We start from the raw sequence: 26666 nt of genomic DNA, 5'->3' as shown, positions 1-26666 counted from the left end.
TGCAACTAATACGCCGCACCGTTTTGCAATTGCTTATCCAACTTCTATCTGTTGTCAATCATCATGCGCTGTCGAGTAATGCCACGTCCATCCACATGCAAAATAACACGCTTCCCTGCTGTCCTCCAATTTATGCCCACCAGTCGCTCTCAGAAACGCCAAACCCTGTCAACATGTCCGTAAAAGCATGCAATACAATGTTTTGTCTGTTCATCCGTCCAGTCATTACTTCTTCTCCGGCTGCTGGTTAGCCGGCGGTTCTAAGATGTGGGTGTGATTATCGGCCGGCACCACCTCGCCGTGGTCGAACTGCTGGCAGATGACCGTGTCGGCAACCCACGGCTCTTGGAGGATCTCATCCATTCGAGCCCGCTTTTTGGGGTCGAGCTCGAGCATCCTGCTAACGATATGTCGACTTTCTCTCGGGAGTAGCCGCAAAATGCGCCACGGGCCTCGGATGACTTCCTTCTTGTCGCCTCCAGAGGCAGGTGCCTTGGAATCACCCGTAGAAGCCGATGGCTGCGCACTCGTCTCCTCCTTTCGCTCATGATGAGACTTTCGCTTTACTTCATCCTCAGCCAAGAAGTCCCGTGCCGGGGTGGTGGTCAGGTCGTTCGTTGACTTGGAGGGCACGATCAGCTTCTTCGGATCATGCCCAGGAGTTGGATCCGCCGCAAACAGCTTGAACGAATTATCTGTCATACGCGGCAGCTTCCAAGGGAATCGGCGCAGAGTCATGCAGCAGAAGATAATGGCCAGTGACCAAATATCCACGGCCACGGCATCGTACTCCTTGGAGTCGTAAACCTCCGGGGCAAGGTAAGGATCAGAGCCAACGATACCTGAAAACGATTAGCGCCTGGTTTTGATATCAAAGTCCAAAGAAATCGAACTTACCCTTCGCGGGTACGGTGTCAGTCTCGAAGGGGTACTTGAAGACATGGGCGCTACCAAAGTCGATAATCTTCATGATGCCCTTGCTGCTGACAACCACATTGTCCAGCTTGAGGTCGCGGTGAGCAAGGCCCACGCTGTGCAGATATGTCACGCCATTGAGGATCTGCAGGAAGCAGCACGTTATCTCTTCCCGAGACATCCGACCGGTCATAACGATCGCGAACAGATCGAACGGTGCGTACTCCATGACTTCGTACCACCTGCCCTTTTCCTGCAAGATATCCAACGTCTCGATGATGTTGCCATGGTGGAGAGTCGATCCAACGCAAAACTCGGCCGTGACCTTTTTGTTGTACTCCTTTTCGGTTTCGTATGTGTGCCTTGCGCGGAATTCCTTGACAGCAAATACAGTACCATCGTCCTTGCGCTTCATCAATCGTACCGAACCGCCGGCACCAGATCCCAGAAACTTGCCGAGCTTGCCGTATTTGGAAGACAACCCATGATCGTCTCCAAAAGGCAACTGCTGAGTGGACCTGGAAGCCAGGGGCGACTTTCCCAGCTTGATCGATGGCGCTGGGGAAGAGTCCCTCTTTTTGTGATGATGGCCTGACTTCCGGAAGAAGCGCTTCAGATCTGCCATAGAGCCATGACCCGGGTGGATGATACCAGTGGCGGCGCTATCATTGTGCGAGAGGTCCTCAGTGCTGTTCTTGGCACTTCCAAAAATTGACGAAGCACGCTTCTCGTTCACGTTTGACTTGGATCCATGGGGCGAGCTATGTTTCTTCTTCCTAGAAAAGATAAACCTGGGGTCGATTGAGTTTTTGGTCGCATGTGGCGCGGGTGCGGGCCGGCGGTTCTTTGCATAAGGGTCGTTGATATCGCCACCAGGGGTGACTGGTTTGGAGTAGAAGTTGGATGCTGAGCTTCGAGAAGGGCTGGATTCTCTGGAAACAGGCACAGACCCGGGGCCAACACCAAACATGCCCCGACGGTGGGACTTGTGCTGCTCCTCGGCTGACGAAGCTCTACGAACCTCATGATCCGAGGTGGCTCGGTGTGTAGAGGGTCTCCTGTCAGGAGCTGGCGTGGGCTTCTCGTGCGAAGACGATGGCTGAGGGGTGATAATTGGGGGTTCGTTCGCCGCCGACCCTTCCCTGGGCTTCCGTTCGGTACTAGCTTGGCCGGATCCTGCGGGAGTGAGGGGAGGAGACGCCAATGCAGAAAGTCGTGGGCTGCTGTGTGTGGATTGGAAGTTGGCCGAGGTAGGGGTGGGCAGTCTTGTGGACTGACCCGATTCATCTTCATGAGACGGGACCTGCGATGACATCAGTTAGCGTCAGTAGCAGAACCTTGAGCTGGGGTAGGGAAGCTAGGCGTCTGCTGCAAGCTCAAGCACTCAACGGCGGAAGGGACGCCGGCGGAGCAATCGGTTATCAACTGAACCAACGCCGTATGCGGAGACTCGGGCAAGCGCAACTTCAGAGCAAAAGAGGGGCTGAAAGCACATACTCTAGAAGGTGGAAGAGAGAAGGGCTCGAATTGACAGCTGGTCAGACGAAGTTCCTGAAGAGGTCGGCCGTGGAGTGACTTGGTGAAAGCTTTGAGTTGGTCGGCGGTGACCTCTGTGAAGGAGCTCGACGGGGCCGTCTCGTCTGGGCTCGATGACGACTGCTCGGGAGCGGCGGGTTCGGTAGGTGAGATCTCCTGGACGGCAGCAGAGAAGCGGACACCAGGAGCATCCTCGGCCGCCTTTTCCTGGGCGACCGCAGGCTCTTCAGGTTTCTGGGAGGGCTCTGGAGCTTGAGAGAGAGCCATGTCAGCGATTGTGGTGTCCAGAGGTTCTGGCGATGAGGATGGGTGCCCAGAGCAGCAGATCAAGGTGGGGCAGCTCAGAGATTCGGCTGAACCGGAAGATATAGACTTACCAGAAAGGTCCTGGGAGCGAGGACGCTCACCAGGAGGAGTAGGAGATGCCATGGGATGCGAATAGATACTGGCGATGGAGGTTGATCCAAAGGCAGGGGAAGCAAACGAAGGTAGCAATTTTGGGGAGGGTTGAAAGAGGAAGCGAGACCAGAGCAAAGAGTTGCGACGGCGATGATAAAAGAGGACGGCCGGCCGAGTTGGTTGGTGGGGCTCTCGTGGCTCCTCCCACTTGCCTTTCCACTTCTCTCCTCCCACCTTTTCGGTCCTCTCTTTCCCTTTGGTGCCTTGCTGGGAACCTAGGAAGCTAGCCCGCGTTCGCACGTACCAACAGCGACTTCTGCGGGTGCTAGAAGCAGGCTAGAGGCGCGCTAGGGGTGTCTCTGGGCAGCTGACGACCGAGAATTGGTCGTACAAGATGGCGAAAATTGACGTCCAGGGGAAAAAGAAAGGAAACAAAAGGGCTAGTTCCACGGGTTTATTTTGGAAGAGTTCTCTCGGGTAGCACAGTAAGTGAGAGCCCAACAAGCAGGGTCGCTGTGGCACGGTTGTCCAGTTCTCAGCTGCAAATGGCCAATTTACTCTGGCAAGTATTGGGTACCTAGGCCGTGGTGAGGGCCTCTTCCTGCGGCCTTATTCGAGCTTGGGACATGGCCCTGGCGTATCACAAACCAGGGCTCCCGGTACAAATTTTTCGTCTGTAGGTATTTGATGCGTGAACGATGGAGGGTATCATGCAGTCATCTATCTCGTTGAGTTTCAGAGCAGCTCCAGGGCCCTGGAAGATCTGACTGTTTCCTCATGCTCGTCTCGTATCGTTTACGTCTGTTGTTGGCTGTGCCGTAACACAATGGATCTCATGTAAGGGCGCACGACTACTACAAAAAGAGACCAAGGACCTCCGCCCTCTTACTCAGATCTGCGAATATGTCCGGTTAGCTTTGTCGGCTTGGCCGGTTCGGGTCGTCGCGGTATGTGGTTCTCGGCTTGTTTGTCATGAGAGAAGCGCCTTGGCATCACGTTTTCAAGGGGTTCAGTAGTTATGGATATCTAAGCACCTCTCCTGAAGATATATAGTATCGAAATGAGACTCTCCTTGTCTCTCCTGCTCACAGCCTTTCCCCTGTCAGCAGATACCGCTGCGGGCCAAGCTTAAGCCACGGATCTGTTCCGAGCGTGTCAGAGTCAGCACAACATGAGACGGGGCCGTGACAGCAGTCACCCGCTCACGGAAGCGAAAGAAGAAAATTTCTTCCAGGCCGTGAAGCTTGCGGTCCGTTCGCAGCAAGGCCGGCCCGCGGTGGCGGAGCTCTCGGGGCTGCCACCCGGCGTGAATGACACATACAACGGCCGAGCGAGAATGAAACCCCCATTCACTTAAAAAAACCCTTCACTGTCATGACTGTCTTGAGGTGGGCGGTTGAAGAGAATGACGCCAACGCCCCCACAGCTTATTGTGACTCTGTTCTTATCTCTTCCAGCCGGGTGTAAGCTGAATGCCTTCCTCCCTGTGCACTGCACTGTAACCAGAACACGACTCCTTCGTGGGGGCTTACACGTGGCAAGCAAACAATCAAAATGCAGGCTTTTTTCTTTAGTGGTGGCCAAAATGGAAGCCTTCTAGACTGGACCCATGGAACCACAAGGCTGTTCCAAGTCTCTCTGCCAATGTTCCCGGCCAGGGACTAGCTCCGGGGGTTGTGTGCCCAGCTGCCGATCCAAGTACCAGGTACCTCGCAAATTGATTTGGTTCCATTAATGGATTCATCGTTGCATCTCGCCTGAGTGATGGGCGTCTCAACTCGCTCGATCTCTCTGCCCAGTGGGCCATTGTTCACTTGATGACCCTTGCTTCTATTTCAGTCAAGCTTTTTTAATTCTGGATCTGTGCCCAACATTTCTTTTTACACATGTTGGTGCCCCAAAGATGACCCGATATGGCTATCGTAATCTGATCAACACAGAGTTACCGAGCCCAAGGCACGAGATCCAGGAACCAAGCGATCCGATCCACACAAGATCCATGAGCTCAGTGGATAAAGCCGCAATTGAGGTTACTGTTATACAGTATGTGATATGAACGTGGCTTCATCGTCATCCGGATACGAGAGCCTCTGCATGCCACGCGTATAGTGGACCAAGGGCACGTAATAAGACCAAAGTTTCCAATTATCGGATTCACATGAACTCATCGATCGGCCGTAATCATGTGATATGACTTGATACTCATCGACCGAGTCCGAATGTTGAATTCAATGGCGCCAATGAGTCTGCCCTCCTTGGTGATGTTAATAGCACTCTCCGTGCTAGAGTCCGAATGTTCCTTGACGTCAATAAAGCTCGGAACAGCACCGATATGCAATAATTCCAATCTCTTGAGAACTTATGATCAATGCAATCGTACAATTCATTTGTAGTTGGTGACCTCTCCCTATTCATAATATGTTGTACAGGTTCGATATCTGACCGGAGATCATTTATACACACCACATGCCTGTGGCTCTCATCATTCCTTCAACCCAATGAGTCCTTTCTCAAGGCACGACATTAATGCCTATCGACTTTGCCTGGAAGATGATTGACCTGCAAAGTCCCTCCAGGGACAAACCAGAGAGTCGTAGCTCGGTCTGCTTGATCTTGGCAATCTCGTAAACGTGCTTCAGGCTGATGCTGCCGACCGTTTCGTGGCCAGGGTTGCTGGCACCCTTTCGGCTACCCTTCTTGACGGGTGCATCGGCGGCGTTGAGGAGCAGCCACGATGTGTGCGGTGTTCGGACGTCAAAGGTGAATGATCGGTCGGGGCGGACGACGACTCGGCAGGGCATTGGTGTACCGGTAGTGATGTGCGCAGTTCGGGCGTTGAACTCCTGTATCACAGTGAGAAATTGTCCCTCAGCCTCATGTAATCAATGGCCTCCTGCGCCTCGTTGTGTGTTCCTACCTTGCAAAAGTCCATCGACTTGACACCCTTGGAACCCAGCGCAGGACCGACGGGAGGACTAGGACTGGCCTGTCCGGCCCCCACGATCAGCTTGACAATCTGATCAACACCTCCGGCGGCTCGACCCTTGGACATGATGGCTGCTGTGTTGAATTCGGCGGGATCTTGCGACTCGACGTTTCGATGTTGATGGTGTTTTGCAAGCTGGAGAATTTCGAGAGTCGCCGGCTCAGCTGGCGTCCTGATTGGCTCACGGCAGGGGGGTCTTCCCATCCCCCACATGGAACCAAGTGGCCCCACTTGTCTCTGCGTCTCTTGCATCTGGGCAGCTCCGGAAAAAAAAACTTGGGAATCGCATCTTGGGAAACTCACCCATCTTTTCTTCAACCTCATCCTCGCAATTACACGGCCAACATGCCCTCTACGCACAAGAAGGAGAAGCCGTGGGATACGGACGACATTGACAAGTGGAAGGTCGATGTCTTCACCCCAAAGGACAATGTCGGAGGCACTTTTGCTGAAGAGTCTTCGTTCGCGACTCTCTTCCCCAAATACCGAGAAGTCTACCTGAAGGAGGCCTGGCCTCTCGTCACCAAGGCGCTCGAAAAGACCGGTATCGCCTGCACTCTGGATTTGGTCGAGGGTTCCATGACCGTCAAGACTACCCGAAAAACATTTGATCCCGCCGCCATCCTCAACGCACGCGACCTCATCAAACTCCTTGCTCGAAGTGTCCCCGCGCCACAAGCCATCAAGATCCTCGACGATGGCGTCGCCTGCGATATCATCAAGATCCGCAGCCTCGTCCGGAATAAGGAGAGATTTGTCAAGCGACGACAAAGAATACTCGGGCCCAACGGTTCGACCCTCAAGGCCCTCGAGCTGCTCACGGAGACATACATCCTGGTCCACGGTAACACGGTGTCTGCCATGGGCCCCTACAAGGGTTTGAAGGAGATGCGGAGAGTGGTGGAGGACTGCATGGCCAACATCCACCCGATCTACCACATCAAGGAGCTCATGATCAAGCGCGAGCTCGCAAAGGATCCCGAGCTGGCCAACGAGAGCTGGGACCGCTTCCTCCCCAACTTCAAGAAGAAGACGCTCAGCCAACGACGCGTGCCGCTCAAGGTCACCGACAAGTCCAAGAAGGTCTACACGCCGTTCCCCCGGCCCCCGAGAAGAGCAAGGTCGACATGCAGATCGAGTCGGGCGAGTACTTCCTGGGCAAGCAGGGCAAGGAGCGCGCCGCGCAGGAGGAGCGCAAGGAGAAGCAGAAGCAGCGAAAGGAGGACAAGGCCAAGGAGCGCGAGGCCGAGTTTGTCCCGCCGGAAGAGGGAGGCCGACCCAAGAAGAAGCGCAAGAAGTCGGACGAGTAAACAGGGGCACTTGGTTCTGCATGCTACGTGGGTGGGCAACTGGTGTGAGTTGCTGGCCCATGACCCAGGGGCTCTCGAGGTGTATGATACCCTGAAAATGACTCGGCGTTTTTTCATGTCTCTAGGTAGTTAAGGATTCATAGTTGGGGAAAATGTGTATTCAACTTCTTGTCGTCATCTTTGTTCGATCATTGGTCCCTTACAGCTTTGAGGGTGACTCGCTCCCAGAATCCCATTCAATCACCAACTTGCCAAATTGCTTGCCTTGGTCCATATCCACAAACAGTCCTTCGATATCTTCGAGGTTGTCCAACCCCTTGACTATCCGACTGACGACGGGGTGGATCTTCTTCTCTTTCACAAAGGCCATCATCTCACGGAACTCCTTTCGGGAGCCCATCGTCGATCCCTTGAGCTCAATGTTCTGCAGCACTGCCGACATGAGCCAGTCCATCTTGGGCGATACGGTCATGCCGTATTGGACAATGACTCCGCCGGCCTTGAGCAGTCGCACCGTCTTTGCCACGATATCGCCGCCCGCCCCGTCGATGACAGCATCCAAGTATGGCCTGTCAGCCGGGAGGAGTGCCCGGAGCTCCTTGTCCCACCCCTCGTGCTTATAGTTGACGCCGCCGCGTGCTCCCATCTCCTTGGCCTTCGCAAGTTTGGCTTCATTGCCTGAGGTGACATAAACGTTGCAGCCAAAGGCCGCAGCAAACTGAAGAACCACCAAAGCGACGCCGCCGCCAATTCCCGTGAGAAGAATGTTTGCGCCGGGGAATGCAGCGTTGCTCTTTGTGACAAGGGCCCTCCAGCCCGTGAGGCCAACAACCGGCAGAGAGGCGCCCTCGGCGGGTGTAAGATGGTCAGGTGCAGGCTCGAGTTCGTATTCTGGAACGACGATATAGTCCTGTGCAGTACCGACGTCGGTGATTCTAGATCCACCGGTCACGGCGAACTTGCGACTGTCCTCGGGGCCAGCAGGGTCAGAGTCCCAGCCGCGCATGGGTGTGAGTATGACGGGCTTGTTGAGTAGCTCCTTGCGAGTGACATTAGGTCCAAGGGCCACAACAGTTCCATACCCATCGGCCAGGAGTGGGTTGGTGAAGGAGATGGCAGGATAGAGATGACGTCGTATAAAGAGGTCCCGATGGTTGAGAGCTGCGGCTGATAGGCGAACTAGGACCTCATTGGCGCCCGGTGTCGGCTTGGGAACTTGTACAACTTGAATACTAGGGGTCAAGTTCAGCAAATAGATGAGAACTTGATGCATTGAATCGCTTACGGGTAGTAGACCTTTCCAGGCTTTGCGCCTTCGATATGCTTTAGGGTGAGAGCTCGAGGCATTGTGATGTCACTGCAGATGTTGTGACCTGTAATTGGAATTGGATATACTGGGGGGAGCAAGTTGAAGTTATGTATTAAGATGATATGATTCAGCTCAAATAGATAGGCAGGTATATAGATATAGATATATCTTTGGTGTGCATAGCCTTTACTAATCCAGTCAGCTCGGTGAGGAGGAGACATGTTCAGCAGCCGACCAAGCGGCCCCGCTACCGCGCCGCGGACCGAACCTCGGCAGTGTCTTGCATCAAAGCCGGATGAACTCCCCAGATGATGCAGCTGTTTAACGATTAGTGATTATCTAGCAGGAATAGTCGTAGTGAAGCTACTTCGTATTATTAATCCATAAAGGCCTTTCCCTTCGTCCTTGCTGAGTATTAATATTGGTGCATTTCTGAACTCTTACCTAGAGTGTGACAAGTGATCGCATTCACAATCAGTCAACTTTCACTTTGTTATGGCTAGATAATTAGCAGAGCGAGTATATACCTGCTCAGTGCTCAGTAGATAATCCAGCATATCCTTGTGGCGACTTGTTCACACAATTGCCCTGTCTGTGGGCGATGTTCCCTCAAACTTACAACAAGGTGGTTGCTACCCTGGAAGAGACGTCTGGCTTCAAGGGCCAAGGTGAGGAACCCAAGAAACAAACTAAAGGTCAAGGAGAGAAAGGATTCATCTATATGAGGATGTTGATCTCAATATAAGGAAAAGAATCGAGAACTATTCGACCACGATTGGAAATAAAAGGCCAGTGCTTGAGAGCCAAGTCGTTTGTAATCAATTGTCGCCGCTGGGATGGTCACCGAGCTGTCACTTTCAGGTCCCCGAGCCAAGTCTGTTCCCCGAACTCGGTGGCTGGAGCCGTCAGCACCTTAATGAGACCAATTCGCTACCTACTGTACTTGCTTATTCCACTGGATGCAAGTCCCCGTCGACTTACACATCGAAAACTGCAAGAATATAGCTGAAGTTCACCCTCGGTGACAAGAATATGCATCCTGCTGTGAACCCACATTCAATGGGTCCGTCCCCAGATGGCATCACTTTCCCCAATTCTGACGCTACCGACTTAGCAATCGGGACGTCGGCCATGGGCGGGCACCCGGACCAATTCTTGACCTCAGGCTCTTGGCCTTGACTTCGGCGACTTGAATCTTGGACATGAAATTTCGCCTTTTTCTTATGAAATCTTGATTTGTGAGCATTACGACTAGGCCTTTACTCTGAGCAGTGTTTCCCCTATTCAAAGCTGCCCTACTTAAGGTTCGCTGCCGACGCTCCGAAGACCGGCATACACTTCAACACCATCTTCACTGGTGATCCACCAACTGCATATTCCACCCCAAAGACTCGAATATTTTCACCATGGCCTCGCTCATCTCGGGCGCTGTTTTTGGCGCTGCCACTATGGTTGCTGGTGTCTACTCCCCATCGGTCATCATCAACCAGTTCAAGTTTGAAGAATGGCACATGCTGCAGACCTTTCTCGGCGCGGCGGCGACCAGCGCGTGAGTGTCTCTCCCTCCAACATATCTTGAATTTTCTGACCTAGATATATAGCGTTGTCTATAAAGTCCTTGAAGGCACCGGCTACGTAAATCTTAAGCCCCGCAGCTCCTCACCTATCGGCCTCTTCGGCCAATATGATGGCAACGTCCTCGGCGGCTTTCTTCTCGGTGCCGGCATGGCTCTCTCGGGCTCATGCCCTGGAACTGTACTCGCTCAGGTCGGAGCTGGACTTCAGACTGGTTTCTACGCCTTGGGCGGAGCGGTGCTTGGCGGTATCGTATGGACAGGATTCCTCTCAAAGGCCGTCAAGGCGCAAAAGGAGAGGACGGGAGTGAAGCCCGAGACTGTCACCCTTAACGAAAAGCTCGGCGTATCCAAGGCTGCGACTGTCATCCTCTTCGAGACTCTCTGTCTGTCTGCTATTGCTGCTTCGGTTATCTACACCACTGGCTCGGATTGGACCCTCTTCTCCGCCGGTAGCGGTCTCTTCATCGGTTTCGCCCAGCTCTTCTCTATCCTCGTCCGCCGTTCCATGCTCGGTGTCTCTGGCTCCTACGAAGAAGTCGGAAATCACTTCTGGTGGCTCCTCAAGGGTGCTGACTCTGCTTCGTACCCAAGCAGCCGCCAGAACATGCTGTTCGCGACCGGCGTGGCAGCAGGCGCCTGGGCAGTCTCAAAGAACTTCCCCGAGCTTCTCGCGGCGTCCATCGTCGAGACTGAGCCACGATTGGCTGCTGCCGGCGGCTTTGTGATGGTTGTTGGCTCAAGACTGGCTGGAGGCTGCACCTCTGGACATGGAATCAGCGGTCTGTCACTCCTGTCGACGTCGAGCCTTGTTACCATTGGTACTGCTTTTGCTGCTGCAGGCTTGATTGCGCCTCTGGTTCACTAGATGGATGCTCGCATGGAATCTATTTGTACTTGGGGTTTTAAAACAAGGGTTATTTGGTATATTTATAACTGGATAGATAAGGGTAGTTCCTGGTGTGTCTTGGATTTGGATGAAACTGACAGTGCTGTAGAATAGAACAAACGGTAGGCTGTTATTATCAACTTGACCCAACCACTCAGAGTTTTCATGTATTAAGCCACCGGTCCTTGGTCAGCCGCGTTTCCACATCCCTTTCTGGCAGTGACCTCGATTTCAATCTTCATCTCCTCCTTCATCAGCGCGGACTGCACCATAGTCGCCGCAGGACGAACATGGCCGAACCACTTCTGCAGCACCGGCCAAGTCTTTGGGAAGTCATCGCGGTCGGGCAGAATGTATCGAACGCGGACGACGTCTTCGACAGATGCGCCTGCGTCCTTGAGAGCCGCGGCGATGTTGGTCAGTGTCTGGTCCGCCTGCTCAGCCACGTCGGGGGAGATGTCGCCGGTGCTATAGTTGTAGCTGTGACACATGTTAGGCCCAATGTGATGAGCTGTAGAGTCACAGAGAGGAAACTTACCCAGTTGTCCCGCTCACGAATACCCAGTCCCCGGTGACGACGGCTCGTGAATAGCCAATCTGCGCTTCAAACGCAGAGCCGGAGCTGATGTTTTGACGTGATGTCATGATTGCTTTTGCTTGTGAAGAAAAGAGTAACTAGAGGTGAGGCAGAAAAAAGACGAGGGAGAAAATGAGACCAAGCTCGAGAGGATTAAATATCAAAGAGCGTCTCGACCTTGTTGTTCTAATATTGTGACTCACTTGTACTATGCCTATCTACTCATCGCTCCGTCGGAGTCTGCAAGGTGGGGTCACTCGGCCGTGATATTACCCCGGATTTGGCTCGGTCTGTTCCTCATAAGTCGGGGCTCTGGGAATATATGTTTCTCAATGTTAAAACGATGATGAAGCAAGTTGCACTGGATGAGTGAATGGCCCAGGTAGCAAACGCGGTTGGCCTCGTGACCTTGAAACAATCGTCGAGGCATTCCTACTGCCAAGTTACTCATCACATAGAAAGAGACTATGCCTTCAGGAATTTTTGTGACGTTAGCATATTATTCAAGTTGAATGTGAATAGCTTCAAATCGCGCCCTATGTAGGAGCAGGTGTTGTGTCTCGTTACAACAGCGTAAATTCGTACAGATGATTGGGATATGGAGAGGGTTCAACAGCAGCTCCAACGCCACTTTGGCGCAATAATATACATATCTTACACCATCCTCGGATGTTGGACTGGGCTGACTTAGCTTGTCAGCTCCTTGACCAGCTTGGCCAGCTCCTTTCTGTCAACATCCTTGCCCTCGAGAGCACCCGATAGCCGCTTCATGACGTCGCCCATAATGGCCTTGGCCTGGACGCCAGCAGCCTTGGAAGCCTCGACAGCGTCCTGAACCAGGCCCTTGAGCTCGGCCTCACCCAGAGTCTGCACGCCACTGTTGGAGATGTACTCGTCCAGAACCTTGATCTGCTCCTCCTCCTTCTGGACCAGGTCTTCGCGGCCGGCAGCCTTAGCCTCGGCAACGGCGTCAAAGGCTCCCTTCTGGATCTTGCGGATCAAGGCCACGAGCTGCACATCCGTCTTGATGGGGGTCGATGTCTTGGAGGCGTTGAGGTTGGCCGACATGATTGCCCGAAGAACGGCTAGGCGGGGGGCGTCCTTGGCGCGCATAGCCGTCTTGAGTTCAGACTTGAGCTTGGACAGCAGCGGAGGGGGGCATCTCCAGCTGGTGTCGAGTAGAAGCGGCAGAGGGAGGCAGACGAGAGTCGGTTGGCGGGTTGTCGGTAGGCCGAGCAAGGCTGAGACGCCCGTAGCGCTCGGAGGAGGTGCATGGAGGGCTTGCAGGACATTGTGATCGATGATGCCGTAGATGAAGGATGGGGGTGTTGGGTCGAGGAAGTCAATTCTGGTCTAAGAAGCGCGGTTGGCGATGGGATGAGAGTGTATGCACCGTGACGATCGAATCTTGAAGTGATGAAAGCTCAAGCTGGATAAGTTGGGAGCTCAAAATTTCCCATGTGCATCTGCGGCGTCAATTGGCGGCTGTGATTTGTCTGCCGGGCCCTAGCGGTGTGCAACGGCCTGTAGGGCGGCGTGGGAGTGGGCGTGGGCGGGCTTGTACTGTAGGGGCGGCCCAGGCCAGTGCACTGGGCTACTGGGCGATTACGGGGGAGACGGTTTCGGAAATTTTCGAGATAATCAATACCGGGGGTGTTTGATGGTTCATTGGCTCATTCCGCGAGCCTGGATTCTGGTGTGCTTTGTCCTCCACATATCCCGCGTACTCGTCATAACCATTTCGGGCTCCCAGGAGAAAATGTCCAGCAAACATCCGTCCTTGCCGTTGTTGATGTTGACTGACAAGACCTTCCAGCACGCTAAATCACCTGATCTTTGGTGCACCCAGCCTCCCATGCGTTGACAAGGGTCGGGGATGATTCCGTTGATATTGCATCCCACTAGGGTTCCGCGCTAGCTTCACCAGAGGGGGACAGATCAAGGGGAGGCTCGAGGGCATCAGCGACAGATGACGCAGCTGGACTCGGTGACAGCTGCACTTGTCAACGACCCTGACGGTCCTGACAGGTTCCACCGCCTCTGAGCTCGCTAGAATAGCACTATTGGACATCGAGGCCTTGGCCGAAGCCCGGTAGTTGACTGCCATGGATGATCTCCTCGGAGACCCAGTCCCTTACCAGGCAACGTAGGTGGAGATGGGGAGATGAACACATCGATAGATCCCTCGTGGAAGGGACTGACCGACCAGGGATTGTAAAAAGAGACGAGATCGTGATCACCTATCGTGCCCGTTCCGTTCGGGAGAGGTGGGTTCTCGTGCGTGTGGTGGATAAGAAGGGGAACGGCCCGGCCATGGATCGCTCACTACCTTGCTTGCCCATCTTGCTCCCACGCTCTTGGTCCATTCATGAGTCGTCCCTCTGCGGCTCGACCTCCATCCGTGGTGGACACGGAGACGGGGACGGGCACTTCCCTGGGTAGGTGTGGTCCCTCGAGTCGCAGCGGGCAGGCCAAGTCTCCAGCTGTTCCCTCACCGGGTCCCAGCCAGCCGGTACCGAGCCTCCATGGGGCCAGCCGTTGCGAGTCACTCCCTGGAAGCAATAAGAAGGGATGAGCAGCCACTTTGTAGAGCCGTATATGGATCTTCCTGTTTACCTGGATCTTTAAGTCCGAGCACCTGCATCAACCCAAGGAACCTGCTCCCCTTCTCCCGTGACTAGGCTCTTTCCTTCACTCGCACCCCAGAGGTTGGGCCTTCCTACCTCCTAGGTTGGGTTGCCTCCTCTGACTTGGTGTGTTCTCATCGTGCCTTCCTGCACTAGGTATCCGTTTGACGGCGCGCCACATCCGCCTGCCTCCCCAGCCATACAAACCTTCTTTCAACGACCCATCAAGACGCATCGAGACGCATTTACAACCTCTCGCCCCCTTCTCCTGGTCATCGTCATCTATTTCAATCCGTCCCCTCATGTCAATGAGAGGCCTCTGTCCCTTTCCCGGCGCTTGCATGCAGTCCCCTGCGCACCGCCGTCGCCCCACGGCCTTCAGACGCTTTGGTTGGGCTTCGTATCGCCTATCCTCGACGTGGTTTCCTGCCAATACATACATATCTGGTGTCCAATGGTCAACATCGCACTTCAATCAAGTAGCCAAGACAAATCCGACTTACATGGGGAAGTAAGCCTACCAGCCGTAGTCACGTCTACCATGTTAGACCTCTGACTTTTGACCAAGTTTCAGGTTTGAAAAATCAGGGGGTGTTCACCTTGAATGCCGGGTTGCCGGCCTCGCTCCTTGCTTGGGCAACCAGGAGCTGAAAATCGTTAAACGACATCCTACCGAGAGCTTAGCAAACACGCGGTACCCCGGAGTTCAACTGACACCGACGCACCCTAGGAACTGTGTGAAGGGGTAGAGTGCCAGCGAGTATAGGAGCTGATTCACGTTTTCGTTGTTCGCCCATCCGATCTCATACTCTCGAGCATCTGCAGTGCCATGATCAGCATCATCCCGAGAACAAAGCTATCACCTGTTTCCTACCGTTTGACCAAGCACACATCGGCAAGGTCAACAACCTCGATTCGACTTCGGTAAACCCCGCACTTCTCATCCAGGTTGCCATCTGCAATGGTGCCCGAGGGTCTTTGTACGGCTGTTGGCTCTGCAGATACCGTCTCGACCACCGTGACAGAGCGTGGTCTGGATGCAATGGTTATTACTGGTCGACAACCCCTTGTTTGAAGATTGGGAGGCTTGCCTCGAGTTAATGTCCCGTTGTCCGACTGCGCGTTGAAGTATATCTCGACCATCTGACACCAGCCGCCCGGCCTCAGTACCCGAAATATGTCTCGAATATAGCTTCGCCATCGATTCGCGTGTATTCCGCCTGCCACCATCTGACTATGGACAACATCAAAGTGGTTGGATTGGAATGTGAACCTATGCCGGGTCATGACTTAGCGCTTTCCTCTTGGTTCGTTCTTGGACGACCTACCTTCCATTGAGGTCATCGACCTGGAGCTCCATGTTGTCGGGTGGACTCTCAGGGATCACATGCGGGCTTATGTCGATTCCGAGGACCTGTCGATGACGATCAGTGCCCATTACCATCTCTAGACATGGTCGTAAGGAACGAAACGACTCCTTCGGCATCGGCGACCCAGCAGCCCCCAGCCCCTGGCTGCCAGTCCCTCTCGGCCAGAGCTCTGCTCGGATGTTCTTAGACAAGTGTTACGGGGGCTGGGTGTTGGGCAAAACGGTCGATCTCGCTGCGTCGTACCCAGAGTGGTGTGCCAAGTCCTCTTCGATCAGGACGTCTCGCAGGGACCGCGTGTAACGAGAAACAAGGAGCGTCGGACCGGGGGAAACGACTTACCTCAGCATCAGGATACTGCGAAGCAACCTCCATAGCCCAGTCCCCAGGGCCACAACCGCAGTCAAGAATCCTTCTCGGAGACCTGATGGGCGGGAATATTAGACGGTTGTCGAAGAGTCTGTTTAGCACCCCATGCATCAGCTCGAGGCGTGAAATTTCGTCCTAAACCGGGGTGACATGCTCCGTTAACGATTTAGTTATCTTGACTACCGGAAGTTGTCCTACCTCGTCGATCGGTGCAAAATAGACTCCGTTTGTCAGGGCGTAATGTTGATAACTGCGGCCATAGTGTTCAATGGTCTCGGTAAACGTCTCGTCAAGGGGCACGGTTCCGTCTCTTTTGAAAGGGGGAGGGGCTTAGCGAGTTCTTCACACCCAGAGATCTTGGTTGTCTTACTCGGCTTCCATGGTTCAGGATTGTTTTCCAAACTGCGTCGCCTTTGGAAAGCTCACGAGTGGTTTTGGTGTTTGTCTGCGAGAGACGATAAAGGTAAGTCGATTTAACTTCCTTCTAAGGGGAATTTGGGCCACTATCAAGTGTTAGGAAATCATGTGGTACCCTGAGCGTGGCCCGAGTCCACACGTCAAGAGCCACCCTGGTGCCGGGATGCAGTCTCCAAAGACATATCGGGGCCTATGGAGTCTCTTGCATACAACGGCCTTGCGTAGCACTTACGGGCACCGCGAGGCTTTCTGGGACAATGCGGAGATGACTTGGCCAGCAGCCGAGCAGATTGGTCGAGAAAGTGTTGTTTCCCAAGGTTCTACTGCCGATCTTGACCTCTGAGAGCTCTATTGCTTGAGTCCACCTCAGCATCAGGGATTACCCGCAGACCTACGGCTGTGGGCTATTTCTATATGTGCAATGACCCGAGGCCAATAAGCTGGGGCTGGAATCGGAGTCAAGAGCAAGGCGGCTTGCTACCTGGGATCAAAGTTGATGTCCCTTGAACTGTTGCGAGGGATGGGCCAACAGGCTCAATCCGATGCCCAACCGACCTCAAAGAGCAGTAGGCAACAACGCTCTAATTAGGTATGATCGATCTCCTGGTGTGAAGGAGCCGGGATGAGATGAAAATGGACGAAACTGGCCGGGATACTTCTAGGATTGCCTCATCGTCGACTTCTCTATGGCTCCATGCTTGGACGACGACACTGGTTCCACTCTTAGTGGAGGGGTTGGTGTGCCGCATGTTCAGACATGATTGCGGTCGAATACAGATGCAGCATTTCCAGGGTCTCATTCCCTTCAAGCTCCATTGGAGCCACCCAAAGTGCCCATTCCTGGGCAGAAGCCCTCCCACCATCTCAGATCCATACATTTGTTTTTCGGGAATCCTGCGGAACCTGCGGATGGCTTGGAGCTACGAGCTACCCATAGAGAGGGGGGATGCGAACTGTTTCACGTCGGCGAGGCTGTCTCTCCCCCACGCCGGCGGCTGTGTGTGCTACCAGACGCTGCCCCCCCAAAGATGGCACTTTACGAGGGAGGTGTGGTTCACGCCTTGTGTTATGACGTTCTGCAGCGGGTGAGGGAAGATCTCCTGTGGTCACTTGAGTGACCACTTGGGGGCATAGTCCAATGGCAGACCATGTCAATACCGAGGACATGGACTTGGGACCTCAGGACAAAGACGGGCTGAATCCGCCGCGCCGCCATCTTCGGAGCTTTGCTATACTGGGTGACTGGCTATACTGGCTAAACTGGAAAGCGGTTTAACCAGCATGGATCAAGCACGGGCACGGGGATAGCCCTGCTTACTTACCCCATGGTTTCCTCCAGAGGCAATCTCAGGATGCGAGGGACCGCGGTGGAAGCGACAGAGGAGGACGACATGTCCAGAAACGAGGCACGATGATGGAGGGAGGCCATCGCCTGGCCTCAGGGGCACCGTGACCGATCCACCTTGGGAGTCTTGGGGGCCTCTCAAAGTCAAGCAAGGGAAATTCCAGGACCACGGGCACGAAGCTTCATCTCTTCACCGCCTCCTGTGTCCACAGCTAGGCCGACTACGGGCCCTCGACCAGCAGGCAGGTCAATATGCACCATCTGGAGACAGGAGAATTCTAGTGGTAGGAAGGGAAGAGGAAGGAGGCCTCATGGCCACATTGGCGTTGGCAATGGGCCGCTAAGTTGCATCGGGCTGCGGGCTCTCGCGGCTGGTGTGCAGGTTCTTTTTGTGCCCCCCATCGGCTCGCCCTTACTTGTGGCCAACATCATACGACGTGTCGATTCCCTGACCGACATCAGCGGCTTGGAAACTGTACAAAGGCATCCGTCGATGGAACAAACGAGACGGACTCGCGCCGCTCTAGCTGCTTGTGCTTGTCGACGGGCCGCTGCAGGTCGCAGGACGGCAGAGGTGGTGGGACATGGGCAAGCCAGAGCTCCTCTCCGAGTTCGCGGCCATGCCTCTAACCGCTCTGACACTGTTTCAAGGACCCTGGAAAGGCAACTCTGGAACCGGGAGTCTGGTGCAGTCGAGGGTTAGCGGTACTGGTGGGTTTCCTTGGAAGGCCATTCCTTACCCCTACTCCCGCATCCCCACACAGGGGGTTCCCGACAAGCTCAACCTCATCTGGACATGACCGGCCTGCTGGAGCTGCCCACGGCAGAGAAGGACCGAGGCATGATGGAGCCGGGCCAGGCAGTGCCTTGTCACGGACTGTGCGTATCTGCCGAGGACAAAAGGCCCGCGAGTCCCAGGATGGGAGAAAAGACATGGAAGAGTGAGTCTTGGATACAACTCGACAGCAGCGAGACAAGACAAGACGAAACAACCACGGCGCTGGGCCATCCATGATCACACCAGCGCGGGCAGCTAGAGCGAAACAAGGCTCGCATGCGATCAGCAAACGATTACGAGATAATATTGCATTAGATGGCACGGCGGACTCCCACAACGTTGCGGACGTTATCACGCCCAGAGGCGTCCCATCACTCCGGTACCCACACCCAATCTTGTACGGCCGCTACGGCCCGCCAGCATGGAGTCTTGTGGGGGACAGGAAGCACCGAATTCCAAGAATTCCAGGCAGGGCTGCACGCCGGAGGAGGATCGTCGACCGATTGCGACCTCCCTGACCACCTGCTAAGGAAAGGCTGCACGGAGGCTAATGCCAGCGGTTTAGTTAGAGAGGCCATCCTTGCCAGACCGGTGTGTTAGCCGCGGTCTCCCATGGGAAATGCTCAAAAGACGACGAAGCGACGCCGTTTCCGCGAGACATGGACCCTACTTTGCTTGAAAAGGGATAACTGCTCGGTGTGCCTTTCCGTCCGTCTCCCTGAGCCAAGGTGCTCGTGCGCTACCTATCGCTGGCGCCACAAGAGACAGGGGAACCATGCTCGAGCCACGGCTTGCCGACCCAGACTCTCGGGTTTTTGACCAGAGAGTCGGGAAACCGGTGGGCTATGCTGGATGCTGGACACGCGGGATGACGGGAGGAGCGGGAAACGAGGGTCGGCCACAGACACGGCCACCAGCTCGCTTCGCAGGCGCAGTAGGCCAGCCATCCATTGACTTGACTTGACTGTTCAGCCCTTGGACACCCTCCGTCCGACCCTCTGGGACCGACCTCTGAGTCCCACGTGCGGCATGCTTACTCTGGAATCCATCCATCCATCCACCCACTGAGCAAAGCAGAGCAGAGCTGCACTGCTACAGCAGCATTTTCATTTGGATGTAACCGAGCTAAAGGGGTCGACAGTCGGACCCGAACCGAAAGAGGATACCATCCAGAAGACGCTGACACGCTTGAAGCTGTTCTATTTTGGCTACATGTCTTTCTTTGTCAATGGATCCTTTTTCCTTCCCATGGATGCATCTCAACCGTCATGACGCGTTTAAAATTGCCTTCCCACCAGACCCAAGACACGATCAAACAAGACCGGAGCAAACAAGAAAAAAAGGACCGCAAGACGCCCATTGGAAATACTGTACAACATGACAGGTCAGCTCTCGACCCCGCTCACTCTGCGCCCACCATCTTCGCTGTCTTGTCCCCAATCTACTGCTACCTATGTGCTGTGTGCAGGTCAACTTGAATTTCTTTTCATTTCCTGGTCGGTCCTCTTTCCCCTTTCCTCTGCAGCTTGAACTGTACTGTGCCGTCCTGCACTGCGTCTTCCTTCCCTGGGACAAGGCGGAGGGAAAGGGGAGGGGGTTCATCAAATGGATGAGGCCCCCCCCCCAGTTGATAGGTCGGTTTGAGAGTGAGACACCTTCATCAGCCGCTCTCATGCATGATAAGCTCGAATAAGCAAGACACGCAAACAGCATGTCGGCGAAGCCCTGAGGCTGGCAAGCAACGGAACGAACCCCTGGAGGCCCAAAATTAAGGTGCTCTAAAGACATGGGTCGTGATCTCATACGACGGCGCGCGTTGGGATGGTTACAACGTGGCGGCTGTGGCTGGAGTAGAGCACACGCTTTCACGCGCCCGAGCCCTGTCGCAGCCACCAACAGTCGCAGTCGCGTTGGAACTCGAGCCAACACCGCCGAGGCTCAGTTGAACTGTATGCTCAGTCGGTTGGGTTGGACGCGCTCACCAGCACGTAAAGACGGGGTTCCTGCTCTTGACAGCCTCGAGGCGCTCCACGATGACCTTGCGTTGGTTGCCCATCTGACCCTCGGCCGCTGCATAGCCGAGGTCGCCTTCCAGGTCGTCAGTATAGGCCTCGTGGATGTCTCCATAGTACTGCTGCGCAATGGCGTTGCTGTTGCGCCGTGCAGCGGTATTGGCGAACGAATACCTCCGCTGCTGCCGCGACGTCTGCTGACGTGCTGGTTCGTACATATTGAGCGCCCGTACAGGCCCTTGGTAACTGTTTCTAAACCCGCCTGCCTGGACGGTGGGACGCTCGTTCAGCTCCCCGCCACGCTGCTGCTGCTGCCCCGCAGGTCCCAGGAAGTTGGAATCGCTCGAAGTGACCTCATCAGGTGATTGGGCTGTCTCGCCTGTTGGAGAAGCGAGCTCAAACCGGCCGGGATGAGGCATATCTGCTGGGGCACTGGCGAGTCCGAGGAGATCCTCAATGGGAGGGTTGTTGGCTGGAGCCGAGCTCGCGATGTCGGCCTCGTCCATAGACTGGCGGACGTGGGGGTTGCGGCGGACTTCAGATGATGTAGCACGCATTGGGACCGCAACGGGGACGTCAACCAGATCATCCCAGACGCAGACTCGTGCTCGGCGAGTGAGTTCGAGAGGGCCATGGTCAGGCGTCTTTAGCGTCTCGACAACATTCCACGCCTGACCCTTCATGACGGCGATCTGCTTGGCAAACATGCGCTCCTGGAAGTCAACATCCATCTGGAACACCCTCTTCAGGGCAAGAGTCGTTTGACTCCACCATGTGGTGGATGTGAGCAGAGGCAAAAAGTGATCCCGTGTCTTTTGGGAAAAGGGTCTACCGATGAGGTCGACAGGTAAGAAGAGCCAGCCAAAGGGGAAACTAACATTGAGGGTTAGCATATCTCATGATAACGAGGAATCAGCTTCAGAGTCTGTTCTTACCTTCTCCAAGCATCCGGGTGCTTCCAAGGCCACGAAAGCGAGTTATCGATAGCTCCAATACTGATGGTGGGCTCATTCCCTGTGTATTGTCGGCTGGAGGCACTCATCGGTTTCTGTGTCTTGTAGGGGTATGATGCTCTCGTGGCACGAGGGGCCTGTTGTGAGAGATCAACAGGACGGGGGCCCTCTTCCTCAACGACCGGCTCCATGTTCAAGTGAATTGGATCCGAGGCTATAGAGGCCTTGCCGGCTTCCCAGTCGACCTTGATCATCCAATTGTCGAGGCCACGATCCGTGTTTCGCATGATGTAGTCGAGGATGACCAATTTTTCGAGTTCCTCGCGCAAGGATTCTTTGAGGTTTTCCGTCCAGATGAAGTTCTCGGGACCCAAGAGATGATCGTCCTGGCCCTGCTCGTCATCACTGGCGTACGCATCATCCGGCGAGGCATTCCCTGAGGGACGACAGCTCTCAGTCCACCTCCTCCTCTTCTTGTTTTGTCCATCATTTGTCCGGAACCCTGACCAATACTGATCCGGCCAGGGATGTTCACGCAGGAACACATTTGCGTCTTTGAAGCCCTTGAGGAAGACCTGGAAGCTGCCGGGCTTTGCAGGGAGAGGCCTCTTCTTTCGATTGAACTTTCGTCGGTCCCAGAACGGGTAGTGAAAGGACTTGGAGGATAGCCAAACAACATCGGTATATGGGACGAGATGTGTTCTCAACTGGCAATCGAGGACATAAGCGGCGGCTTCACTGACATAGGACAAGTTGGGGATAAGACTGGGGAGGAGTTAGCAACGGTTAAACGGAGGAGGTGAATGATACATACCAAGCTCGTCCAAAACAGCAAGGGAACAGGTTCCGATGAATCCACTTGTTCCATTTGGGGTTTCCTGCCGCGTAGGGCTCCTCGTCCTTGGGCTTGAACACGCCTACAATCTTACCGTCTGGGTTCCGCGCGAAGTAACTACCTGAGCTACCTTGTGAGATCATACTTGGGTGGATCTCTTGCCGAATGGCAGTTCGGACGCTCTCGACGATAGTCTCGAATTCGGCCTTTGTCATGAAACCTTCTTGAAACTCGGCCATGCTCTCAGCAGTAACAGGGCGAACGCCTTCTGGAGGCTGGAAGACAGAGTAATGGATCTCGAGACGTTCCTCTTCGCCAGGTTGATTCCTGCCCTTGCGCTTGAAACGGGAGGCGATTTCGTCGGCCCAGCGCTCGAGTCGCGCATTGATGGCCTTGAGGTCGACACCGGAGCTGCTACCGGCACGATGACGGAACTTGGGCCTCGAGGCTGAGACGAAGGACTTCGGGCTGGCCATGCCAGAGCGATGGCGCGGCTGGTTGACGGGGGCATATCGGGGCGCGGCGGCTGGCTGCAGCGAAGCGTAGGATTGGGAAAGGGGGTCATCCTCGGAGTCGGAGCTGAGGTCGTCGGCCTGGGCGAGGCGTTCGTAGCCCGTTGTCGCCGGACGGGATCGAGGCATGGTTGCGAGGGTCGCGGGAGCCAACGGGGGGAGAAGGAGGAGAGGATTCGACGTTGGTTTAGGGGTTTTGCAGGGCCATTCCTTATCGATGGAGGTAGAAACGCGGATTAGATGGCGGCGAGCAAATTCGTTCCGTTGTCCGATGGTGGCAGCGCGCGCTATCGCAGGATGAAAAGGGGCGGATTATTTTGATTCCTGGGACGGGGACGGGAGGATGGACGAGGGTATGAGCAGGACTACCAAGGGGATTTTAAAAGGAGTAAGCCAAAAAGAGGAACAGAGAAAGGTAAAGGGTGATAAGATTTAAAGGTGAAGAAGAGGAAGAAGGAAGCAGCAGCAGCCAGTAGACGCGTTGTCGCTGTCATCAACCGAAGTGAAGCTCCTGAAATGACGACGGGACAGTGATGGTCTGAGTGTTGGTAGGTTGTTCACCAGTTGCAGGTTTGGGAGCTGGCACATGTTGCCATCCAATGGCGTCCTCCAGGCTCGCGTGGCCACCTCCTTCCTGTTTTCCAGCTTGTGACAGGGACGGAAACGGGAGGAGCAAGGACTCCGGGTGGGTACGTACCCCTGAGCCGGAAGCGGAAAAAAACAAACAGTCATGAACGCTGCTTACAGATCGAGGCGAGTTTGTAATTAGGACTTGCTGTTGGAATTTACGACTTGATAGTGAAATTCAATCTCGTGTGATTACGCATTGAGAGTTGCTTCATCTGTCCATGGTTCTGATAATCATCTTATCTGTTAAGAAGGTCAAGGTAGATGATAGGAGATCAAGTTGTCTCCATGATGTGCCGTCTATTTTTTTTTTCAAGGTTGAAATGCATTGGTTATCGGCCCCGGAACTCGACACCCCCGAGGACACCGGGCTGAGACTCGTTTCCGCCGACACGGCGTAACGGCCGATTAGCGATTGGCACCCTTTCAAGCCGCCCTGGACTCGCGAAGCAAAAAAAGAAGGATACCTGGCTTCGAGTTTAAATGGGTGCCTGCCTGCTTGGCTCCAAGCCATCATCATGTCTGCCTGCCACCGTGGGACAAGCCATTCTCGTTTCCCATCACAACCTCGATGACAGCTCACGACTTTACGGCTTTGTTGTTGCTGCTTGGAATAAGCTCGCAGGCGGGTGCCGCATCTGCCCTATCACAGCCAGCAGACTCTATGCTGGGCCAGCGCAAATGGACCGGTCTCGACCCATTGACATCAGCGTGTTTGCTCCCTCAAGGCGGCAGAAGCCCCCAAGGCTTCCCTTGGGTGAGAAGGGCCACTTGCTAGAACGGCTTTGGTTTGACTGCTGGGGGAATAAACGCGCTGAAGGATTCCAAGCCGACGCCACCTCGAGGCGGCCATGCTGAGACAGCCAACGAGCGATGCATCTCAGGTGCCCTGGGCGCTAAGAGAGTCCTCTGATCGACGGGTGAGGGTGTGGTGGAGGAATTGAACCAAGTCACCTTCTGAGCCTCCTCGGCCGAGCTGCTGATGATGACGAGAACCTGCCAAGCCACGGTGACGGATATGGCTACAGAGTGTGAATATGGACTGTTTCTGCTATCTCGTCGAGCCTCGAGGCAGTGTTACGTAGACGAGACTGTGCATCCTGCTGATGGGTAGCAACGCACACCAAAACACATGTTTTCTCGTACCGCACCGTACCGGCAGCAGGCCAGGCTGCGCAGGTACAGAGGGCACCTGAGCACGTTTTGTAGGTTTCCCGACGTTGGCTGATACGTCATGACATGCGTTCGTCATGTTTCGTAAGCACCAGCTGGGAGACGATCGTCCGGTGATTCACCCCCGACGGCATCTGTCTGGGGTAGCACTCGACCAAGTCCTCTGGAGCAAGCCGGCTCTGCTTGAGACGACGCTACTGTACTGTCCTCTCGAGGCATCCAATCCAAGGTCTACACACGGGCTGACAGGATTTCGTAACTTACTTACAGTGCTGAGTGTGCATGGTAGCAGCAACGGCCAGCACGCGGGGAAGAGCTGCCGCCAAGTTGACTGACGGCTTGCCACATCCCTCCATCCCGTGCAAGACAGATGCTGCTGTCCAACTCCCGATCCGACTAATCAAGACAGAGTTCAGCCCCCGCGGATTTGGGCTGATGCTTGGGGTTGCACATCACACACGTCGTGGAGCCATCCACCCTTTTTCCTTTTCCCAATCGACAAGTTCTGAAGCATTGCATAGCATTGCATTGCAGTTAATTTGGAACGACTGGGATTGTCGTCAATGGAAGGCTTCCAGGGTCCAGGAGAAGCATCCATGACAACCTGGCAAGGGGGGTAAGAAAGTAAGGCGACCCAGACCCCAAACATCCATGGGAGACACACAAAGCGAAAGGCAAAAGGCAAAGGGTCCCGAGCCAAGCAACAACCCCATTCCATCATATGACTGACATTTGACGCCCTGAGGATCTTGCTTCTTTTTTCTTACGCTTCTTCGCTTCCAATTCGCCTGCTGATGGGACGGATGTCAATGCCGTACCGCACCCCCTCCTCCATCCCATCCCATCCACATCCCTTGGCCTCCTCTCCATCAATTCGTTCCCCCTTTTGTTTGTTTTACCCTGCAACTATTTATAATGTCGAGGGAGGCCCAACTTTTTTTTTTTCTACTCTTGCCATTTTTCACGAGTTGCACAAAAACAAACGTACATGCCGCTGCCACGTCTCCCTGCATCAGACGACTCCATCCCTAGAGGTAGTCTGTTGTTCCTCGAGTGACCCAACAACAATACAAAGAGACTTCTTATATAATACTCTCCTTGTCTTGTTTATCATTACGTCTTGATCATCAATCACCACCTCTCGCTTCCACTCTGTGCCTCTCTCTCTCTCTCGCCTTGTCCGTATCTACATCCGCTCCGTATCCTACCTACAACTCGATCATCTTCTACCTCGCCAAGGAGCCAAGGCACAATGTCGGCGAGAGTCGCACCCGGCAGCTCCTCCTTTGCCGAACCACCCACCATTGTCTCTCCCGTTGCCGACCACGATGGCATGCGAGGCCGCAAGAGGGAGCGAAGCATGACCCGCGGCGGCAACGTCCGCTCAATCCGCTGTGCGCCCTCGGATGAGTCGAGCACCCTCCGAGGACGTTCTCGCCGCCGCGCAGTGTCCCCCTCTCTCGGCTACACATCACGGGCCTCGTCCCCGAGGAGGGTTCTGTCGCCAACCAGGCGAAGACTTCTCCACGCCAGGCTCCGCCGTGAGCACTGTCCCTCCCGCGTTGCCTCTCCCATCGAGCAGCAGCGTCCCTTCCGGCGGCGACAACGGACACGGAGCCGAAGTCGGGGACCTCGGCTGGAGATGGAGCTCGAGGCGGCCCGACAGGCCGATGTCCTGTCCGGTCTGCGGAACGAGGTCCGAGCCTCTTCCTCTGACGAGAAGGAAGAGGGCAAAACCGACGAATAAAGGCAACACTATGCCTGTCTACCCACCTATCAACCTACCAGTACATTCATCTCCACTCGTTCCAAATGAACGAAGATGGAAACCAGATCGATACCCACATCATATACCTTAATCTTTGATTGTACGATGACTGGATGCCACCTATTATTCTCCTCTGCCTGTTTCTTTTCCCCCTGATCAAAACGCACGGAGAGCTGGATATCTCACGTGGGGAGTTTCCTTTGTTCGGTAAAACGGATGGCATCTTTTTGGGAACCAATGGATAAGAGGGCGCTATGGGCTTTTGCAATTAAAGATTGTATCCTTGGGCAGCACGATTTTCTTTCCTTTTGTACGATTACGATACGATATTCAAAGCAGCCGAGTTTGACTTGGGTCTAACCAGCAAATTGATAAACAATTGAAACCA

At 54.5% G+C, this 26666-nt stretch overlaps 9 protein-coding genes across 9 annotated transcripts; 3 read left to right on the top strand and 6 right to left on the bottom strand.

Moving 5' to 3' along the window:
* Positions 1–225: 225 nt before the first annotated feature.
* On the bottom strand, positions 226–2880 carry MRS44_006552 (uncharacterized protein; the record flags this gene model as incomplete). Its single annotated transcript, XM_065621809.1, has 3 exons — positions 226–842; positions 898–2218; positions 2413–2880. 3 exons carry the CDS (start codon positions 2878–2880, stop codon positions 226–228), a joined length of 2406 nt encoding a protein of 801 aa, XP_065477881.1.
* Positions 2881–5360: 2480 nt separating this feature from the next.
* MRS44_006551 (mitochondrial 54S ribosomal protein uL11m) lies at positions 5361–6088 on the bottom strand (the record flags this gene model as incomplete). The annotated part of the gene is made up of 2 exons (XM_046278118.2): positions 5361–5693; positions 5768–6088. 2 exons carry the CDS (start codon positions 6086–6088, stop codon positions 5361–5363), a joined length of 654 nt encoding a protein of 217 aa, XP_046139844.2.
* Positions 6089–6181: 93 nt separating this feature from the next.
* Positions 6182–7146, top strand: MRS44_006550 (uncharacterized protein; the record flags this gene model as incomplete). Its single annotated transcript, XM_065621808.1, has 2 exons — positions 6182–6919; positions 6970–7146. 2 exons carry the CDS (start codon positions 6182–6184, stop codon positions 7144–7146), a joined length of 915 nt encoding a protein of 304 aa, XP_065477880.1.
* A 199-nt stretch (positions 7147–7345) lies between these two features.
* MRS44_006549 (uncharacterized protein) lies at positions 7346–8493 on the bottom strand (the record flags this gene model as incomplete). Its single annotated transcript, XM_046274584.2, has 2 exons — positions 7346–8378; positions 8432–8493. The coding sequence occupies 2 exons, from the start codon at positions 8491–8493 to the stop codon at positions 7346–7348; spliced, it is 1095 nt and encodes a 364-aa protein (XP_046139846.1).
* Positions 8494–9861: 1368 nt separating this feature from the next.
* MRS44_006548 (uncharacterized protein) lies at positions 9862–10897 on the top strand (the record flags this gene model as incomplete). Its single annotated transcript, XM_046284644.2, has 2 exons — positions 9862–10004; positions 10057–10897. The coding sequence occupies 2 exons, from the start codon at positions 9862–9864 to the stop codon at positions 10895–10897; spliced, it is 984 nt and encodes a 327-aa protein (XP_046139847.1).
* A 191-nt stretch (positions 10898–11088) lies between these two features.
* On the bottom strand, positions 11089–11563 carry MRS44_006547 (uncharacterized protein; the record flags this gene model as incomplete). The annotated part of the gene is made up of 2 exons (XM_046284633.2): positions 11089–11398; positions 11457–11563. The coding sequence occupies 2 exons, from the start codon at positions 11561–11563 to the stop codon at positions 11089–11091; spliced, it is 417 nt and encodes a 138-aa protein (XP_046139848.1).
* A 619-nt stretch (positions 11564–12182) lies between these two features.
* On the bottom strand, positions 12183–15566 carry MRS44_006546 (uncharacterized protein; the record flags this gene model as incomplete). The annotated part of the gene is made up of 7 exons (XM_065621807.1): positions 12183–12843; positions 13825–14047; positions 14372–14591; positions 14722–14791; positions 14848–14891; positions 15014–15155; positions 15451–15566. The coding sequence occupies 7 exons, from the start codon at positions 15564–15566 to the stop codon at positions 12183–12185; spliced, it is 1476 nt and encodes a 491-aa protein (XP_065477879.1).
* Positions 15567–20376: 4810 nt separating this feature from the next.
* On the bottom strand, positions 20377–22839 carry MRS44_006545 (uncharacterized protein; the record flags this gene model as incomplete). The annotated part of the gene is made up of 3 exons (XM_065621806.1): positions 20377–21283; positions 21346–22128; positions 22178–22839. 3 exons carry the CDS (start codon positions 22837–22839, stop codon positions 20377–20379), a joined length of 2352 nt encoding a protein of 783 aa, XP_065477878.1.
* Positions 22840–25762: 2923 nt separating this feature from the next.
* Positions 25763–26257, top strand: MRS44_006544 (uncharacterized protein; the record flags this gene model as incomplete). Its single annotated transcript, XM_046284647.2, has 1 exon — positions 25763–26257. The coding sequence occupies one exon, from the start codon at positions 25763–25765 to the stop codon at positions 26255–26257; it is 495 nt and encodes a 164-aa protein (XP_046139852.1).
* Between the last annotated feature and the right edge of the window lie 409 nt (positions 26258–26666).

The sequence above is a fragment of the Fusarium solani genome (genome assembly GCF_023522795.1).
Source record: "Fusarium solani strain SB1 chromosome Unknown bctg00000003_1, whole genome shotgun sequence".
Lineage (NCBI taxonomy): Eukaryota > Fungi > Ascomycota > Sordariomycetes > Hypocreales > Nectriaceae > Fusarium > Fusarium solani.
The sequence above is the reverse complement of the archived record's forward strand: the minus strand, read 5'-3'. Positions and strand labels throughout refer to the sequence as shown.